Source organism: Vespa crabro, chromosome 2 (genome assembly GCF_910589235.1).
Source record: "Vespa crabro chromosome 2, iyVesCrab1.2, whole genome shotgun sequence".
Lineage (NCBI taxonomy): Eukaryota > Metazoa > Arthropoda > Insecta > Hymenoptera > Vespidae > Vespa > Vespa crabro.
Window position 1 is genome coordinate 6,153,778 of NC_060956.1, and position 21,171 is coordinate 6,174,948.

The 21,171-nt window shown below is 26.1% G+C and overlaps 3 protein-coding genes across 3 annotated transcripts; all 3 read left to right on the top strand.

Annotated features, from left to right (window-relative positions):
• The first annotated feature begins 288 nt into the window (after positions 1–288).
• On the top strand, positions 289–7,752 carry LOC124421718 (solute carrier family 26 member 6-like). Its single transcript, XM_046957223.1, has 14 exons — positions 289–442; positions 3,243–3,357; positions 3,521–3,682; positions 4,260–4,370; positions 4,451–4,638; positions 4,716–4,880; positions 4,984–5,088; positions 5,376–5,509; positions 5,662–5,824; positions 5,966–6,142; positions 6,487–6,759; positions 6,836–7,003; positions 7,091–7,204; positions 7,389–7,752. The coding sequence occupies exons 2-14, from the start codon at positions 3,261–3,263 to the stop codon at positions 7,668–7,670; spliced, it is 2,139 nt and encodes a 712-aa protein (XP_046813179.1). The 5' UTR covers positions 289–442; positions 3,243–3,260; the 3' UTR covers positions 7,671–7,752.
• Positions 7,753–7,889: 137 nt separating this feature from the next.
• LOC124421719 (signal peptidase complex subunit 1) lies at positions 7,890–8,940 on the top strand. The gene is made up of 3 exons (XM_046957225.1): positions 7,890–8,131; positions 8,431–8,490; positions 8,574–8,940. Exons 1-3 carry the CDS (start codon positions 8,087–8,089, stop codon positions 8,754–8,756), a joined length of 288 nt encoding a protein of 95 aa, XP_046813181.1. The 5' UTR covers positions 7,890–8,086; the 3' UTR covers positions 8,757–8,940.
• Positions 8,941–13,516: 4,576 nt separating this feature from the next.
• Positions 13,517–16,167, top strand: LOC124421544 (forkhead box protein B2-like). The gene is made up of 4 exons (XM_046956824.1): positions 13,517–13,791; positions 14,674–14,735; positions 15,084–15,373; positions 15,888–16,167. The coding sequence occupies exons 1-3, from the start codon at positions 13,771–13,773 to the stop codon at positions 15,328–15,330; spliced, it is 330 nt and encodes a 109-aa protein (XP_046812780.1). The 5' UTR covers positions 13,517–13,770; the 3' UTR covers positions 15,331–15,373; positions 15,888–16,167.
• The last annotated feature ends 5,004 nt before the right edge of the window (positions 16,168–21,171 follow it).

The window sequence follows — 21,171 nt, forward strand, 5'->3', positions numbered from 1 at the left end:
TTTCGTTTCTAAATATTTTGGAGAAAGAAAAAAGAGAGAGAGATAGAAAGAGAGAGAGAGAGAGAGAGAGAGAGAGAGAGAGAGAGATCGTGCAATTTTGTAAATTCTTTTTGTCTTAATTATTTTAACGAGAATAATTATTTAACGAGAAAATATTAAATAACTGAAACAAATAAGAAGTAAAAGATGTGTATATCCCAATAAATTATTCAAGAAGAAAGATTAGTTAGTTGAATTTGTCGTTGGGAGTCATTTTGCTCGAAGCATTCCACGAGTTGAAAAGCTTAACGAGATCTCATGGCGCGTGTCGCAATGATAATTGCTCGCTCGATCTACCAAGATCGAGGGAGAGATCGGAGACGGGTTCTCATTGTTGTCTGGACCACAGCGTCTCTCGTATCTACGATTTCCAACTCACATCTTTTCGCAGCTAAATGATAAGGTATTATATTACTGTATTCATTTTCTTTTCAATATCAATATATTTTTATATCGCATAATATTTATATATTAAATAATAATTATTAAATAAATATATGATATAAATTTTATAATCTGACATTGTACATTTCATTGCACATAAAAAGTATATCATTATTTAACAATATATATATATATATATATATATATTATTACGTGTGCGTGTGTGTGCTCACGCGCGCGCGTAATATAATATATATCATTATATAATATATAGTTTTTTTCTTTTTTTAATATTTTCATTTATTATACTTTTTCTCGATTGTTTCAACTTTTTTTTTTTTTTTTTTTTTTTTTTTTTTTTTTTTTTAATCTTTCATTTTTCTTCTTTCTCGCTCATTAATCACTGAAAAAGAGATACATTTAGTTTTTATAATAATTTCTTATCCGGTCGCAATATAAAAACAGACCAAAAGGAAAGCAAAAAAAAAAAACAACAAGAAAATTGCGTTTCAATTATTTATCGGGTTATCTATATATACATATTCGTTCGTCATTCGCGATCAATTCGTTGCAAAACAACGGATGAAAAAGACAGTCGATGAAGACGTTTCGAGTTTAAATCTAGATGTTTCGAATCTCTTAATGTATTCTCATTATCTTTATCATGTACATATACATATATCACGAAACTGTCGAGACAGGACGTGATTTGATAACATTTGGATATCTCGTCGACATTACCGCTTTCGTTCGTAGGCTTTTATTACTTCTAGCTTCTCAATGTCAGTTTTCGGTTGTCGTTCGAATCGTGTTAATGTCTCTAGACAGTGTTGTAAACGAAAATAGTGTGTAAAATGTAAATTAATGCAACTTTTTCTTTCTTTTTTTCTATTTTCTTTTTCGTCTACAAATTATTCGAAGAACATTCGTTTATAAATTAACATATATTTTTGTTTCTTGTTTATTTCGTTCTTTTATACTTAATTACTTAATTATAACATAATTTATGAAATTCAACGGAAAAAGAAATTATTTCTTTATGAAATATTTCATTGATTTACATAAGGAATTTTTCAAGATTTGTATTAGTACAAATCAATTTTTGTTAAACAATTAATCCAAAATATTAGACAAAGCTTTTCGAATGATAATTCGAAAAAAGAAAAGAAATTAATAAAATAAATAAGATAATATTACGTATATGATGAATATAAATGATTTTGTTCAATTTTCTTAAACAATTATCAAGATTATTAGATACAATTTCCTGTGATGATAATATAAAAGAAAAAAAAATAAATAAATAAAGGAAGATAAGAAGAAATAAAAATAGTACAAAATATATTAACAAAAAATTAAGTTTGTTCTATCGATTCACTCGATTCACTTTTTTTTTATATATATGAAAATGAACAATTTAATTATATATGTATATATTATATAATTAATAAATATATATTATATATATATATATCTCATTTTAAATTTAATCTACGCATATATTCTGAAAGATGTTTCGATGAGCATTATTGCATAAGTATGTATATTATGAATAGACCTCCTTTTGAATTAAATCATTCGTATCAGTTAAATTTAACGTTCGTCGATAATATATGCTCCATTTATTTGCCAATCTAATCACACAATTACTGTCACGAAGCAATTGCTCGAAGGAAAGCCTCAGAGACAATGAAAAAATGAATAAATAAATAAATAAATAAAGTCATTGGAATTCTCCGATGTCATTGTCGTTATGATTAAATCATGTATAATAGTCAGTCTTATCGTGTTTACCCTGATATTTTTAGAAAAATTCGATACAATTTTATATCGAAAAATGATGAAAAAGAACAATGAGATCACTTCATTGAATTTTATTTTTAGGATTTCAAGAAAAAAGAAGAAAAAAGGAGAAGAAAAAAGTTTACTTGAGAACATTTTTTTTCTCCAAAAATTTACTTAAAATTAATTTCTTTTTCTTTTTTATTGGTGGAAATTATAATTCATTTGGAATTTATTTTTCTTATTTTTTAAACTTAAGTTTTATATATATATATATATATATATATATATATATATATATATAAATTTTGTCAAATTTATGATTTATTTTAAATTAATTTCTTTCTTCTCTTCTTTTTCTTTTATCTATTTCACTCGTTTTTTTTTTGTTTGCATTTATTCGTTTTTTTTTTATTTTACAATTTAATTAAATGTCCTTGAAAAGCAATTGAATTTTTTGATTTAGCACGAACTGAGCTACATATTAACATTTGCAAAAATGTTTATTAACGAAACAAAACTGTTATGCACGTACGACATTCCTCACAATAAAACAATCTTTTTTTTTTCAAAACAATACGTCACCGCGAACTATCAGCATGATGCTAAAATAAAAACAGACCTATATATTTCTGCCATGTGCTTTTGAATAAACATCCTTTTTATCTTCAAAGGATTATTATGTCTGCATTGTCCTGACAATAAAAATATTTTTTACTTTTGCTTTTTTTCTCTTTTTCTTTTTTGTTCCACAAAAGAATTATTTTTTTTTGAAATAATACTACAAAAAAGATAGGGAAAAAAATTTTGATTTTTATTACAACGAATATGATCATCAATTTATTATAAATAAAGAAATTCTTTTGTTTATTTATTTATTTATTTATTTATTTATTTATTTATTATTTTTTTTCTTCTCGAAGAAAAAAAAATCACTTTCGATCGAGAATTCCCTACCTGTTGAACATTTCTTATTTCCAATGATTTTCTTTCGTTCTCTTTTACTTTTTATTTTTTTCTCTTCTTTTTTTCAACAGATTCTTCGAAGAATAAATATGGCGACGATAACATCGGAAATGACAGTGATACGACCGATATATCGTCAAGACGAATTGCATCGAGCGTGCAAGTATGCGAAACCAAAGAGAAATCGTAAGTCGAGTCAGTGACCTTAAATCACTTTTATCTCGGTTTAGTTTTTAATAGTTCAACTTGTTGTCGGAGATTTCATCTCCGCGAAAGCGAAACGAGTCCTTGAAATAATACTTTTTTCTTTTTCTTTTGATTTATTATTACAAATATATATTGTAATTAGTTACCGAAGAGATGTCCAAGAGATGGAGGAAAGCTAATCCATGGGAAATATTGAAAAAATCTATACCGTTGATCTCATGGTTACCAGAATATAATTGGAGAAATAATATTCTTGGTGATATCGTAGCAGGTATTACCGTTGCCGTAATGCATATACCTCAAGGTATAATAATTTTCTTAATAATTTCTAATTTTATACAATTAAAAATTATATATATATATATATATATATATATATATATATATATATATATATATATATATATATTGAATTATTCAATATAATTGAATAATTGATTTTTTTCTTTTTTTTTCTTTTTTTTTTTTTTTTTTTTTTAATTAAGACTAAAACTGATAGAATTTTTTTATCATATTTTAAAATATAAATAAAAAATTTTATATATCTAATTAAAGCTCTTATTTTCTTATTTTTATTATAAATTATAATTTACGTTTGAAAAATATTATTTATTTCTTGCACAAACAATTTCTATCTCGTTGATTTTTTTATTAATATAAATTTCGAATTTACATTTGAAAAAATATTAAAAATTTCTTACGAACAAAATTTCTATCTTGTTGATTTCAATATGAATTTGAATCTACATTTTAAATATTATTTTTCTTCTGATTAAATTAATTATGATCTTTTTCCAAATGCGTAATTCATTATTATTATTATTATTATTATTATTATTATTATTATTATTATTATTATTATTATTAATATTATTTGATAGGAATGGCATATGCAATATTGGGAAATGTACCATCCATAGTTGGTATTTACATGGCGTTTTTTCCAGTTTTAATATATTTTTTATTCGGTACATCCAGACATAACTCGATGGGTAAGTTTCTTTCGAATGAATATAATTAATTTTAAAATGACACTTTTTTATTCTTCAATTACTCTATCTCAAAATTGTAGGTACATTTGCGGTTGTATGCATGATGACAGGTAAAGTGGTAATAACCTATAGCTCATCAGAAAATTTATCGAACAATAGCACTAAGATTTATGAAGAGAACATAACGATGACAACGGGTATAATCAATAATCATTACACACCGATACAAGTAGCTACCGTTGTGACATTTGTTGTTGGTCTAACACAGGTGACGTTATTGTTAAATGTTTTCGTAATCAATGATCGAATCGATATTTAACGTGTAACTGAAGGTATCTGGTCTAGTTAGGAATGTACATATTACGATTGGGTATTATATCTTCGTTCTTGGCCGATAGCCTAATAAGTGGTTTCACCACAGCTGCTGGATTACATGTCTTCACGTCACAAGTGAAGGATCTTCTTGGTTTAACATTGATACCACGAAGAGGTATATTTAAACTGATTCTCGTGAGTACGAGTACATCATCCTGTAATATTTCCATTATATATCTTTAATTGAAATTATTACATATGTAAAAATTTTTTTGTTTGTCTTTCCATTATTTTTTAGACCTACTTCGATATATTTAATAATCTCGATAGAGTCAATCTGGCTGCTTTGAGTATATCAACCATAACTATTATTATTCTGATATTTAATAATGAATTCTTAAAAGTAAGCAATATCATTATATATATATATTATTAGTGTCTCAACGAAAAGTGTCTATTAGATTTATTACAAAATATAATGATATTTTTGAAAAACGTCGAGACAAGTCAATTATGTTTTCGAGTAGGATAGATCCTTATCAAAAAAAGAAGTCATTAGATTTTACAATAATCCTGATGAACATTTTTCGTTATATATTATATACGACATTATATATATATATATATATATATATATATATATATATATATATATATGTAACATAAAATAATAATTATTGTATTTTCTAGCCAAGATTTGCAAAATTAAGTCCATTTCCAATACCTATAGAAATGTTGACAGTAGTGAGTGGTACTTTGATATCAATGTACATGAATTTGACAGAAGTATACAATGTCAAGATAGTCGGTGATATACCAGTCGGGTAAATTTATACAAATAATTCTGTCTTATAATATCAATCTCAAATAAAATATGTCATACTTGGAAAAATTATAATAAAATTTTATAATTTTGATTACATTTATGTTTACGTTTATCCTCATGCTTATATATATATATATATATATCTTTCAGATTACCAGAACCGTCGATACCTCCACTTTCTCTGATACCGAACGTTCTACTCGATAGCTTCGTAATTACTTTAGTTTCCTATACTATATCTATGTCAATGGCTTTGATCTTTGCGCAAAAAGCTGGTTACAAAGTAGATGCCAATCAAGAATTGGTTGCCCAGGTAAGTACAATTACCAATGTATTTCAACATATCGCCAAGTTTTTTCCTTCTTTTTTTTTGTAATACAAACAATAAAAATTCACAATGAAGGATATAATATCGAACATACTTTTTTTTAATTCTTTCTTTTTATCTTTCTAGGGTCTTGGAAATCTTTTCGGATCCTTTTTCTCTTGCATGCCATTCACCGCCTCATTATCGAGATCATTGATCCAAGAAACCGTTGGCGGACATACTCAATTAGCAAGCTTGATATCTTGTACTATATTGATCAGCGTCTTACTATGGATTGGACCATTCTTCGAACCCCTTCCACGTGTAATATTTACGAATTTTTATTAATTTAATTAATTCTAAATTGTTCAAGATTTAGGATTCGTTCAATTTTTATTAATTTTCTTTTTCTTTTTTTTATTTTTTATTATTATTATTATTTTTTTATTTTTATTTCTTTTTGAAAGCAAAAGATCACATTTTTTGGTATTTAAAATCGTACGATCGAAAAATCGAGAAATTTATATGAAATTAATTTATTCAAAGAAAAGAAACAAGTATTAATAGAGAAATAATTTTTGTCGATAATATTCGGATTTCCGTGTATTATCTCAAGGTCTCATTTATTATATGAACGATCATTAAATATACATATAATTATTTTCTAGTGTATCCTAGCCAGTATAATAGTCGTGGCTCTTCAAAGTATGCTGATGAAAATTACAGAATTCAAAAAGTTTTGGAAATTGGATAAAATAGATGCCATTATATGGGCCATAACATTTCTTACCGTTATTTTGTTGGACGTCGAATATGGTCTACTCATCGGTTTGCTTGTATGCCTCGCAAAATTAATAGTTATTGCTACTAAACCCTATGCATGTTTACTTGCATTGGCACCCGGTACCGAACTCTATTTGGATTCCAAAAGATACAAAGGAGTATGACAAATTTGGATAAAATTTCTTTCATTATTAATTCAATTATGACAGTACATAAATTTTTTTTTTGCCTCAGACCATCGAGATAGCAGGTATTAAGATATTTCATTATTCGGGAAGTCTGAACTTTGCATCTAGGCAACATTTTTGTGAGAAAGTTTACAAACTCACTGAAGTGATACCAAGAAAGGAATTGATGAAGAAACATTCTAAAAAGATCGTCGAAGATGAAAGAACAGAAGAGGTATATTTGCAAATATAAATTTATAAAAAAAGTCTTCGAAAGGTATATCATATTTTATTTTACATCTTTTGTCCTTTTTTTTTTTAGATAAAATACTCAAATCCCGACTTCAACGAACTATCTGCGTGTTCATCCCAGCATCTTTATATTACTAGAAATTCTTCGAATTGTTATTATGGCAGTACATCGGCTAAGGAAACTGTAATTTTTCTTTTTCTTCTTCTTTTCTCTTTTTTTTTTTTTAGTATATATTCGCTATGCTCTCTTTAATAAGTTTATCACTAGCTATGTGTTATAATTGCTTTTAATAATTTTAATAATATTTATTTATTACAAATGATTCTTGAAAAAATTAATTAATTAATTAATATACATTTTTTTATAGATACGAACTCTAATATTGGACTTTTCGGCAGTAGTATACATCGATCCTTCCGGTGTAAAAACTTTAAAAAATTTAATTAACGAATATAATGACATTGATGTATCCGTTTTTATCACTGGATCCTGCGGTCCTGTTTATGAAACAATGAACAAGTGTAATTTATTGGAATCCAACGATTCTACTTTTGGATTATTTCCTACAATCGCCGATGCTGTACATTTTGCACAACATCGAAACAATGATAGGTCGATATCCACGTGGACTACTAATACTTTAGAATAAAAATAATTATATAAATATATAAATTTATAGAGAAAAATTAGTGATATGAAAAATATAGGAGAAGATACAAATGTTATATGATTGAACACACAACAGTATTATTTTGTTAGGATTTATAAATGTTCTCCTTATGAGTCTTCAAAAAGAAAAAAAAAAATGATCGTTCGATTATCTATTAATTTTTTATCATATAGATATTAGGCAATAAATAAATAAAAAAACGCCTGAAAACGCGCTATCTATTTTACATCGATAGCGTGTGTGTTTTGTTTAAAGTAGTAATGACAACAGCGAAGTAGTTACAGAATTTTCTTACAGATGGCACTGTTTCGAGCGCTATAAAATTTATCACTTCACAGAGTTTGCTTTGAGGGGTTATATATTGCCACGTCTATAATATTTATTTATTTAATATAATGAATTCTTGGGTACAATATATTAAGTCTATTCCTACGTATATGGTAAGTTATAAATATAATTTGATTTAAATCTAAAAATAATAGCTCGGCGATAAGGAATTGTAAATTTTTTAAACGCATGCAAAATTTAGAGGTTATGCGTCTCCATATGTCAAAGACAAGATATAGTTTTTAAGTTTTGTGTATTAAGGATTAATAAAATAATGATAAATAAAATAATTATTAAAATATTTGCGTTAGATTTTAATATAAAAAAGTATATACAAAGTTATATACCATACTTATGTAATATGTAAAATATCATACATGTATAAATTTTAATTGAATATGTATCGTTACAGGACTACGATGGTCAGGCCAGAGCAGAGAAATTATCAAGAGTCATCATAACTCTCTTTGGAGTTAGTAACAGTTTCTATTATTAATTATTTTAACTATTTCGTTAATAATAACCTTAAAATTATGATAAAAATTTTTTGTGCAGGTCGTTGGTCTTATATGGGGATACGTCATTCAACAATTCTCTCAAACTATTTATATTCTAGGAGCAGGTTTTGTAATGGCTGCGTTAATTACAGTACCGCCATGGCCTATGTATCGTCGTAAACCATTAGATTGGCAGAAACCACAAGCTGAAATAGCCACAAAGTTAAAAAAGAAAAAGTAATGGTGCATTTAATTTATATTGATAAAATGATTTAAGTTTCTGTTCGACCAACTGCGAAGGCAGGAGAGACTGACATTCCTACGTATAATATAGTGTTTTATAACTAAATGTAGGAAGAAAAAAAACCTGCAGCATTTAATAACCGATGTACTTCAAAGTAAATTTTTTTTATATTTATCCAAAACAGTGTAATAATTACTTTTAAAGAGAAACATTATATAATAGAAAAACTATATCAAATATAAAAAATGATATTTAAATAAGAGTAAAAAAAGTATCAATAGTCTACATGATCATTACTTACTGTCATAGAGTAAAACTAGTCTTACGTATTTTTTATATGGTGAAAAGGAAGTAGTAGAATTTTTACCATGTATCAACTGTAAATTTCCCCTTCGTTGTTTCCGAACGATTATCTATCATTTATGGCGATAACACACATATATATATACACTATGTTGCAGCACATTGGACGAGTTCCAATGTTAAAACTTTCATTCACCATGTCTCTCATTTCTCTTTCGTCGCACGATGATGTATATATTATTCTCAAAATCGAACATCGGCTAAATAACTTTCACGAGTACTAACAAATAGAAAAATCGTATTTATGATTATCCATTGAAAATTTCTTAATATAACTTTCTAAAGATAATCTTATAAAATATTGCCGATAAAAATCCATCGATATTAGACAGATATCTTGAACAAAGTAAAAAATTTAATTAAATTTAAATATTTTGATATAAATTCGAATATCCTAATTTTCTGCTTCTTTAAAAAATTTCACTTTTATTTCAAAACATTTCTAAACTTCATTTGAAATTATAATTCGATACTAATGTGAAAGCTTAAAATAAAACAGAGTTTGAATCTCATAATAATCTCTTATTTAACGAGAGCGTTAAAAGAATTGGAAGAGAAATAGATCTGAACTATTATCATTAATTGCACAACGATATAATTTTCTAGAGTGCAAATAATCAAAATAATCTATAATATGACGTAACGAAGTACGTCCTGTATACGTTACCCTCGCTTTCGAAAGAAGGACATTCGCAACGTTTGAAAGCCGGAAGATAATCGTTTCATTTAATAGGGCATTTATCCAGATCCAGTTCCAATTCCAGTTTCGAACTTGAAAATTTCACGTTATAAAGTAGAATAAAAGGCAGTCGTTGGTACAAATCGCGTGCTCTCCTTTAATATCCTTTTTCTAATCTACGATGATCATACCTTTATCCCGTAGATACATAGAAGAGATACATAAAGATATATATAAATATATATATATATGTGCGTTTGGTTACGAAACACTTTCTCCCTGTATGAAGGATATTTTAAGTATGCGAGCTGCACCACTTCCTGCTGTAACTCTGTCGGCTTTGTCAGTGTAAGAGAGTAAAAAGAAAAAAAATAAAAGAAAAAAAAAAAGAAAGAAAAAATCAAACAAATAATATAATTCATTTTAATTTAAAACTCGTATTTCGTGTAATTGTATTTAAAGATAACTAATTGAAAAATTCTCGCTAAATTGACGACGATCAACCTTCAAACTTGCACTTGAACGACATTTATTTTGCAGTCCAGCACGATTAACGTAAACGCAAATTCGTCGAATAAAAAATTAAATACTTTTCAAAGTGTCGATATAGTTATTGCCATTTCTTTTTTTTTTATTTTTTCTTCGTCTTCTCTTTTCTTTCTTTTGCCTTTTGCTCTTTTTTTTTTTAACGGTACTCGATAAAAAAATGTCTGTATGATTTACACAACTTACTTTCGCTAAATGTGATATGATACTTTATCGACCGACTGATAATCCAATGTTGTAGAATAAAAATATAATACTTTCAATTTAATCTCCCTTTTTTCGTCGTACTATAAAAACGTGATGTTTAGATATTAGAAATAATTTGGATTATTTAATCGACTTACGTTGCATACATAATTAAATACATTCGGGTGACATTTCAGTCAAGCAAGCAATGACGCATTATAAACATTGAAAGTTTACGAGGAAGATAGTTGACGATTTCTTTCTATTGTACAGCCACAAGCAACATTGTAATGATATCATTGACACATCATATTGATTCCGAAATAGCGAAATCGTTATGAAATTTTGGAGATGCATAAGTCATTTTAACAAATGTATTTTGTATTTTTATATATGTAAATATATAAACAAATGTAAAGGTAACAAAATGAATGAAAAATTTCACGAATGATAGTAAAAGTATTATCAAGCCGGATGATAATTAATCTTTAACGAGACTTTTCAATTTTCAATTTTTGTTTTCAAATTAAAAAGAAAAAAAAAACTACAAATCTACATTAAAAACTACAAAAAAGAAACTACTATCTTGTAAAATAATAAACCTAATCATAAGTTTAAAATTTTTCGAAATAGTATAATCAATCGATTTGAAACAATCACTTAATAACTTTTGATCCATCTTGTATATATGTAGCTGTGATATAATCGATATAATATATATATATGCACAATAATCTATATATAAATGCATGTTAGAAATACATTCATGTTTTATTAATCGATCCATTTTCTTCTTCGTTTCTTACTTATCGCGTTTTGTATAAGCACAAAATCAATATTTATAATTTGCCAACACGTAATGAAAGTTCATTGAAATTCACGAATTATTTATGAGTTTGTTGTTGACGAAATTCTTAACGAAAAAACGAAAGATCGTGATATAAGAATCATTAAATGCGTTTACGATAAAACGATGCTATAAAACTTTCCATACGAATATGTGGAAGAAAGAGTTGTTAGGTAATCAAAAAACTTCAGAATAACATCTTGTAACGAATTAATTCAACTTCTGAAAATACACATATTAAATATGATTCGATTTATAAAAGATCGATATCTATGATGTTCCGAGGAACTATTGCCATAACATTGTGCTCCCACTCTTTTACAATCATCATTTTCATTATTTTATATTTTAAAAAAACTTTCATTATTTTATATCTAAATGAACAATAAACAATGATTAATTTTTTACTCGATATTTTATATTTAAATAAACGATAAATGATATTATAGTATTCTTTTAATCAAAAAGAAAATAGTAAGTATATAATTATAGTAAGTATTAATTATAGTATACAAGAATAGTATTTTTTTTTTTTACTGAAAAAAAATAGTTTTATAAAAATATAAAAAAAAAAAAAAATATTTTTTACTATTAGGAAAAAAAAACAACAAAAAAGAACACTAATAGATATAAAAATAAATAAAAACAAAAACATGATTACATATGAAATATTTAATATTGCGACACGCATTGCTTCTTATGCAATTCAATATTTTTTGAAAAAAAAAAAAAAGAAAAAACAAACAAAAGAAAAAATAAAAACTAATGGAAGGTTCTTATTCGAAATAAAAAATTATCTTAAAACGTATCATAGATATAATGCTGTTCATAATTAACGTAAACTCTAACGAATTAAGAATGCTACTTGTTCATATAGGGAAAATGCGGAAGCTTATAATTATATAATAATTATAAAACTGTTAGTAATAATTTTATCGCGATAATCGATAAGACTCGAATTTATCGTATTCCGCACGTGTTTGCACAGTGTAACGAAAATATTTTCATATACGAACGAAAATTGATTAATGAAAAATCGGATGGACAAAATTACGAACGATTAAATTGAAGACTTTAAACTTATTAATAAACGACTATATACATTCGTCTTCATCGTTTCACATTCTAGGACGCCACATTAAATGTGCAAATAGAAACAGTAATTCAATGTTAACCATATTATATCGTTACAAACCATAGCATTCCATAATACGGTATAATTACGTTTAAAATACTATAGTTAAGTTGGCAAATAAATAAGTGAACATTTACTTTTACTTCGTGACGGACTATTGCCTTAGACCTTTACAGGAAAGTAATTAAAAAAAAACAAAAAGAAATACCGGGCTAACGAACAAATCAAAAATTTTTTTATAATACGAAATTGGATTAATATTAAATTCGATATATATATGTATATCGATATATATATTTTTTTATTTTTATTTTCCTTTTTTTTTTCACATAATCCAGACGCACGGACACTTGGCCAAAATATATTTACACACACACACACACACACATATACACTCCTCTAATCACGAACTTCGCACATTTATATTTTTTCTCTTTCTTATCTTTCAATCAGAAAATCGTCCGTCTTCTTTGTTTTTTATTTTTTTTTTTAATTTTTTCTTTCTTTTTCCTTTTCTTTTCTTTGTTTTTTTTTTCTTTTTATTATTTATTTAATCAACTTCAGATCTCTCGGATTAATAAAATGGTGGAAAAATTGGGTTCGAACTTTCGACGACGAAGACACACTACGTTGCACTGTTACGCAGCTTCTTTCGAATATTCCGAGAGTTGCGTGCGCGCGGAAAGTCGTGCGCGCGGAAAGCCGTGCGCGCGAGCGCACGCACACACACATACACACAGACACTGCTGTCTGTCTGTATGAGGCGCACGATGATGTTTCGTTTTGGGAGGTGTGTGACTATTATACACACATATATACGTAAAACATTACATACGTAACAGTCCGCGATCGTTTCCTTGCTTTTACGTAACTATAATGTCTCGGGACTATGACTCTTTTCCCCACCCTGATCATTTTCACCGGGTGGTTTTGGCCAAGGCACTCACATGTCCTTTATAAGCACACATCCCCAGCGATCAAAGGCAGAATCGTATCGACGTTCATAATATCAAGTCAAGCAGACGATCTCATTACGATAGCGACGTGTTATCGTTAAAAAAAAAAAATATATATATATATATATAAAAATAAAAAAAAAAGTATCCCTTCTTTTATTTTTCTTTGAAAATTTTCATTCAAGTGGTTTCTATATATTTGTTTAGTTTTTTTCGTATTTTTTTCCTTTCGTTAATTTTTGTTTCCGTCGAAGATCGCCCAAGGAAGATTTTGTTTACGTCGAAAGAAGACCAACGAGATGAATTCATACATTATTCTCGTGAGTAAAATTTTATTGATGTCGTATAATTCCATGTTTCTTCTTTTTTTTTCTTCTCTTTTCTTTTCGTTCCTCAATTTAACTCAATGTAACTTTTATTCCACTTCTTTTCTAAGAAATAAACGATTTTTATACAAACAAATTTTATACAATTTTATGCGTTAACTTTTTTATATTATTTCTCGACGAGATTTACGACGACAATAAATCACTTGGAAGAATAATTATTATTTAATTATTAGATATTTTGTTCCTATATATTTTTTTCTTTATTATTTGTTGTTTTTATATTGAAAATTAAAAAAGAAGGATGATTATCTAAAATAAATTTGTACATTATTGTCGTGAATGAATTTTTATTATTATCGCGTATTTTCACTTTTTAAGATTTAATTTAATTTAATTGTCAGTTTTATATTTTTATTTTTAATATTTTCTTCTGAAAAATAGACGACGAAATTTTATACAATTTTATCCTTTTTAATTTTGTTATATTATTCCGAAAAGCATTGTGACAAAAATGGTGATTTATTTTATAGATAATAATTATTAATTATTAGTACATAATAATAATAATAATAATAATAATAATAATAATAATAATAATAATAATAATAATAATAATAATAATAATGTATATATATATATATAATACGTAAGAAAAAAATAGAACATGTGAGACAATCTCACCTGCGAAAACGAAGTATTTTCACGTTGTCGTAATACGAAATACATACATATGCATGTAAGTGCATCGGTCGAGAAATGCAGTGAAACGTTCGTAAAAAATGCCGTTCTGCATTTCGATAACCGATGTGACGTGTATACGAGCTCGATTTATTTCCTTATGTTGATAATCACAAATTCACAATCGTATTTCAGGCGTTCGTGTTCGGAATATTGACCGTGGCTTTAGCATCGCCCATACCTGGTCATCATGGCCAGTAAGTTAGAAAAAAAGAAAAAGTATCCTATCTTTATTCATAAATTATACATAATTTAATATCTTTTAATTTTATATCGAATCATGACCTGTTAAAGAAAAAAAAAGAAAAAGAAACGAACCCCATAAATTTATTTTATTTGTTACGTTAGTTCGTTTATAATAATTTTTTTTTTTATTATACCTATTAATTTCGTATCATTTCGTTTTATATCTTTTTTTATTTTTTATTTTTTTCATTAATTTTCCATCATTCATTTTTTCATCGATTTTTGATTATATTAATTTTGAATAATTTATTATTTTAATAATTTCTAATCGTCCTTATAACAATTAATTTTCATTTTAGTTCTCATCACGTGATTCATGTCCCGTATCACGTTCACACGGTTCATCATCATCACGTGAAAAAGATTCACGTACCAGTTCATCACGTTAAAAAGGTACCAGTGCCAGTACCAATTCCAATTCACCATGTCGAAAAGGTTCATGTACCAGTACCTGTAGTTGAAAAGGTTCATGTACCTGTACCAGTAGTCGAAAAAGTTCATGTACCTGTTCATGTACCAGTTCACGAAGAAAAACCTTGGTGGTAGATCGAGTCTCTAATGTTGTTATTCATTTGTTTTTGATTTTTAGGTATGTACCAGTATTTATATACAGATTTATATACATATATATATATATACACATCTACATGGCTTTAGGTCTCTTGTTGTTCGTTACAATATTTTTTATTTGATTGTTATTAATATTTCAAGACAACAATTTCTTGACATAAATATCTATCATTATTATTGTCATATTAATATTATCAAATTATTTATAGATTTGATGATTATAAAAATTTATTTATTTTTTTATTATTTTATAAGATAATTTTAATGGCTATCAAAAGAATATTCTTCATTAATTGAAATCTATTATTATTAAATATACTCGATAATATAATCACAATTATTTTTCTTTTTTTCTTTAAAATTACTTTTAATTAATAATTAAAGAGAAAATATTCACTGTTTTCTAATATTACTTTTAATAGTAACATATATATATATATATATATATATATATATATTTTTTTTTATTTTTTTATTCGTTTCTTATTTTATTCTGTTATTATTTTTTATATGTATACATTTTTGATTTACAGGTTATATAATTTAAAATAATAAGGAGACGCGTTCTCTGATCTTCGAATAATAATATAAGAAAAGAGATAAGTGAACGTTTCGCCAGAATACTCGTCGCCAGAGTACTCATCGAAGGAAAGATCAGTACAAAATAGATATCGATTTATCAATAGAACATATAAAACCTTGGATTATTACCAGGGGATAGATTAAATGTGTGTCCGACATGAAAATTAATCTATGTACATATGCTTTTGCGTTGTGTTATTCTTATATACAATTTTATTTTTATATACACGAACATGTATATATATATATATATATATATATATATATATATACACATATATGTTTGATAAATATTATTAACTGATATATTATTTGACGTCTTTTTATCCTCGTCCAATCATCCGATTAAAATAATTAGAGAATAATTGGAGAAATTAGAATTTAGTGGAGAGTGAAAAAAAAAAATAAAAATTAAATAATATCAATTTGGTTTTAACAATTTATTAACGTGTAACAATTGACATAACAATAGTGCAATGGGTTAACAGTAATAACGTTTGGAGAAGGATCGTTTGAAACTAACTTTCTCTCTCTCTCTCTCTCTCTCTCTTTCTCTCTTTCTCTCTCTCTCTCTCTCTCTCTCTCTCTCTCTCTCTCTCTCTCTCTCTCTCACCAGCCATCTTCTTCGTGTTCATGATCATGATCGTCGTCGTGTGACTCTACCGGTATATAAATTTTCTTTACGTGCGTATGGTGATGCTTATGGATATAATGTGGCACGTGTATTATAAAGTGGGTACTGAAAAGCATTGAAAATGTTTGAAGATTTATTAACATCTGAGACTTATTTGTATTTTCTAAGGATATTTGAATCATTTACTGCTCGTGTCCATCACCACCAGGATGGGGCATCGCAGTTACAAGTGCAAACATGAACACCATTAGAAGTAAGATCTGAAAAAGAATAGAAAATAAAAAAGAAAAAGAATAAGTATGAAAGATGAAAATCCGATGAAGAATAAATTAAATTCATTATTTATTGATTGATTCGAAGGTATTAGAATAAAATAGAGATTGATATTGGTTTATAAAATCTTTACGATTACAAGAAAAAAAAAAAAAATAATACAAAATTTCATTGATTCGACAATTTCTATAATCGATAGATCGAAATTTCAAATTCTTAATGCGATTTGTTCCTTTGGTTTTTCTTTCTTTTTTTTGTCTTTTTTCTCCGGTTTTTTCTTTTTTTTTTTTTTTAGTTTTTTAGTTTTGTAAAAAAGTCATATAGTACATATAGTAGATTGTAGGGTTGATAATTGCGAATAATAAAAGAAGGATAAAGAAATATGAACAGAAAATAAAAATAAATAAATGAGAAATTAATAGAGAAAAAGAGAGAAAAAATAAAAGATCCATTGAGACACCCACGTATCTTCGTAGTTTCAGCATGTCTCCTCTCCAGTACTTACTACTTTCGACGAGTCAAGTGAAGAACTAAAAGTCACTTACCTCGCAAGCCTTATAAACAGAAACAATCAGTGAACGGTGTATGAACGTGCAAGAGTTTTACTACCTTAACATTGCCCCACCTCTACTACCTGCTCTCACTTGCGATTACACGTGGGCCGATGGACCCGCATTGTCGTAGAGATACCAATTGTATCGAAGAATTAATCGATTGTATCGAAGATTACAAGAAAATAAAAAAAAAGAAAAAAGAAAAACAAGAAAGAAAAAAAAAAAAGTAAATGAGTATTCACAACTTTCTTCCTTTCTTTCTTTCTTTCTTTCTTTCTTTACATTTCTCATTTTTATCCTGATTGTGTTCGATTTATTTTTTTAAATTTATTTTATGATTGCAAAAATATACTACATACTATATACTTACTCTCACTCTCTCTTTCTCTCTCTCTCTTAATTTTGTTTATTATAGTTTAACTATATCATACATATTTATATGGATATGCGAATTGTAATTTAAACACATACGCGTGTGCGAAAAGTACTTTGAACATATACACATACATATATGGATAGTAATTTTAAAGCATACATATATGTGTGCAATACTTCGAACGTAAATATATATCTTTACGTATACGAATAGTAATTTGAGAAATTCGTTGTTTTTTTTTTTCTTTTTATATTTCCAGTAATTTATTTTTACTTTTATTTAATTTTGCAAAATAATAAATATCTATAATAAAATAAGTCTATCATAAAAAATGAATCTATCAAAAAATTATTATTCGAATATCTACTCTGTTATTAACTTCGCACATCAATGATATATATATATATATATATATATATATATATATATATATATGTGTGGTGTTTACTGTACAAATAATGGAATATCAAGGATGACAAAAAATTTGTTATTTCAGTTAATGTATCGTATAATTAATATGTTGGATTTCATGGGAATCTAAAGTAACAAAGTGACTGACAGAGAATAGAGGAAACTATATAAATAGTTATTCTCATGGTAAATATCATGTCGTTATTTTACCACCCACAGTAAGTATATACAATATATGAGACAAAACTTTCACAAAGCATACTTATATATAAATATATATATACATAAGTCACTTCGTATTCCAAGAGCGGAGAAAATGGTCCTTCGAGAAGTTTCGGTTCCTCATCCTTAGGTATCGGCCACTTTCTCGAGCTCCAATTACGCGTAATTCAACGGTACGCATTGTCGTAATCTTACTTTCCTGTATAATACAAAGTATAATTTAAGGTGAAAATAATGATTCATGGGATTATTCATCATCGATGCTTTAATCTTATCACGTTAAGAAACGAGATCACATATTATCAACGATTCCTTGATAAATCTTAATATTATTTTTAAAACAAGATTAGTCATTGAATAAATCGAAAAAAATTTCATTTCGATTGTAAATAATAATAGATCAATGATCGATTTTATTAAATTATAATTTAATGAAATATGATAGAAAATGGATACGTATGTTCATTCATTTTAATTGTAATTTCATGAAATATCTACTATACGGTGAAAGCAACGTTTTCTACTTATGAAGTAGTAGATATTTGTTGTTTGGCATCGTATACTCTCTCATACGGTCTAATAAATTATTAATAAATATTTACAAATTCACATATACGTAGACATGTATATCTAATATTACATTTTCCACTGACATCAAATACGAACTTTCTGTTTCAGTTCGAAATCTAAAAAAAAAGAAGGAAAAAAAAATACAATTCAGAACCGACAATATTTCTCGACAATTCGATTGTTAGAGGTCTATTTGTTTAAATAATAATACTTTCTCTAAATTATATTTATATATATATGTATATATATATATAAATATAAATATTTCTTATAAGTATATAAGCATACTTGTTATGATATTAAGAAAAATTCTATTTATTCATTTATTTAAGTATGCATACTCATTCCAGATTGATGATATGATATTTATGTTTTATTACAAAATTAATTTTACTATAGCATATACGTATATGTATGTGTATATATATATATATTACACAAGAAAAACTTTCTAAAAATATTTGTATATATACATATACTATAAATATTGGTAATTAAAGGAAAATTTATTTTATTGTAAATTCATTTATTCTTAATAATGAGAATATTAAAGTACAAATTTTCATTCAAGATGATTAACATCGAATCCCGATAATATTTTATAATATCTAGATAATATTTAATAATTAATTTTAAAGATTGAGTCGAAAGTTCAAAGATGAGCTTAAAAGTTTCTAAGAGATATTAAGAATATATTAGTCTATTATGATACATTTACAGGCTAATTTGATCGATCGATAATAGATATTTTGAAATCACCTAGAAAGTTTTGGCTCAATCAATACCATCAAACTTATATCAACAAAAATACTTTCTATCGACTTATTCTAATATGATTATAAGGAGGTCAATCACTTTTCTTCATAATTAATTTCAATCAAATGAGAGATTCTTAATTATTTATATCTTTTGGTCTCGAAAAACAAAGTTTCTAGCTATCTTACGAATACCATCAATTAGGTATGCATTAAATGATCAAGATAAATCGTTGTCGGAAATCGACGTACGAATTACGCTCAAAAGGCTTCTCCTTTTTAAGAGCATCGAACGCGTGGAATCGTTTAATAAAAGAGAGAATACGAACATGGTGAAGCAAAGTGAAATCTTGTGACCATCTTACGATCGGCTCTTTCACTTTCCGCTTACTTTCCTTTTCGAATAAATTCTTTACAATGTCTAATAAGAATTATATCTATTTACATATACATACATACATACATACATATATACATATACATATACATATACATATATACATATACATATATACATATAAATATATATATATACATATACATATATAAATATATACATATACATATACATATACATATACATATACATATATAAATATATATATATATATATATATATATATATATATATCAATTTGTATATTCTAATCGAAAAGCTTAGAATTACGTCGGCCATATGTAATGTACGTGTCAGTATGTAAATAGATTATAATTTATCTCGCTCTCTCTCTATATATGTATATATTTATATACATATATACATATATATATATATATATGTATGTATGCATGTGTGTGTGTGTATGTCTTTATATATATATATATATATATATATATATATATATATATATATATATATATATATATGTTGTATCGTTTAAATAATTACTTCCTAGATTTATCTTCCTCATTTTCTTTCTCGAATGATTAATCTTAAAATAATTGCGTTAGATTAAAGAAAGTTCGATTCGATAAGAATCATAAGTGAAATGTTCATTGTAATTAATTAGAAAGAAAATTAAGAAATTTCGATATTAACAGATATTATTTTAATGATAATTGATCTCTCTTTCTAATAAGATTATATGTTATATATATAAATATATATATATATATATATATATATATTTTGTTATCTTTTTTATAATAAATTAATTTATGATCTATCTTATATCGATCGAAAATAATCTGTTTTTTTTTATTTATTTTTATTTCTTTTTCTAACTTTTCTCTAAACAATTATTTTAAGCATTAACTTTTTTCTTTCTATTTTTGAAATAAAATTTTGAAACAGATATAGTTTGAGAAATAAGACATCATTTTTACAAACATATAAAAATTTTTATTATAGTCAACAATGTCACAACTTAATTATTATTGCATAGATAATTACTTATTTACAGAAAGTTTCATACAAGTGCGATAGTTATAGGTAAAATA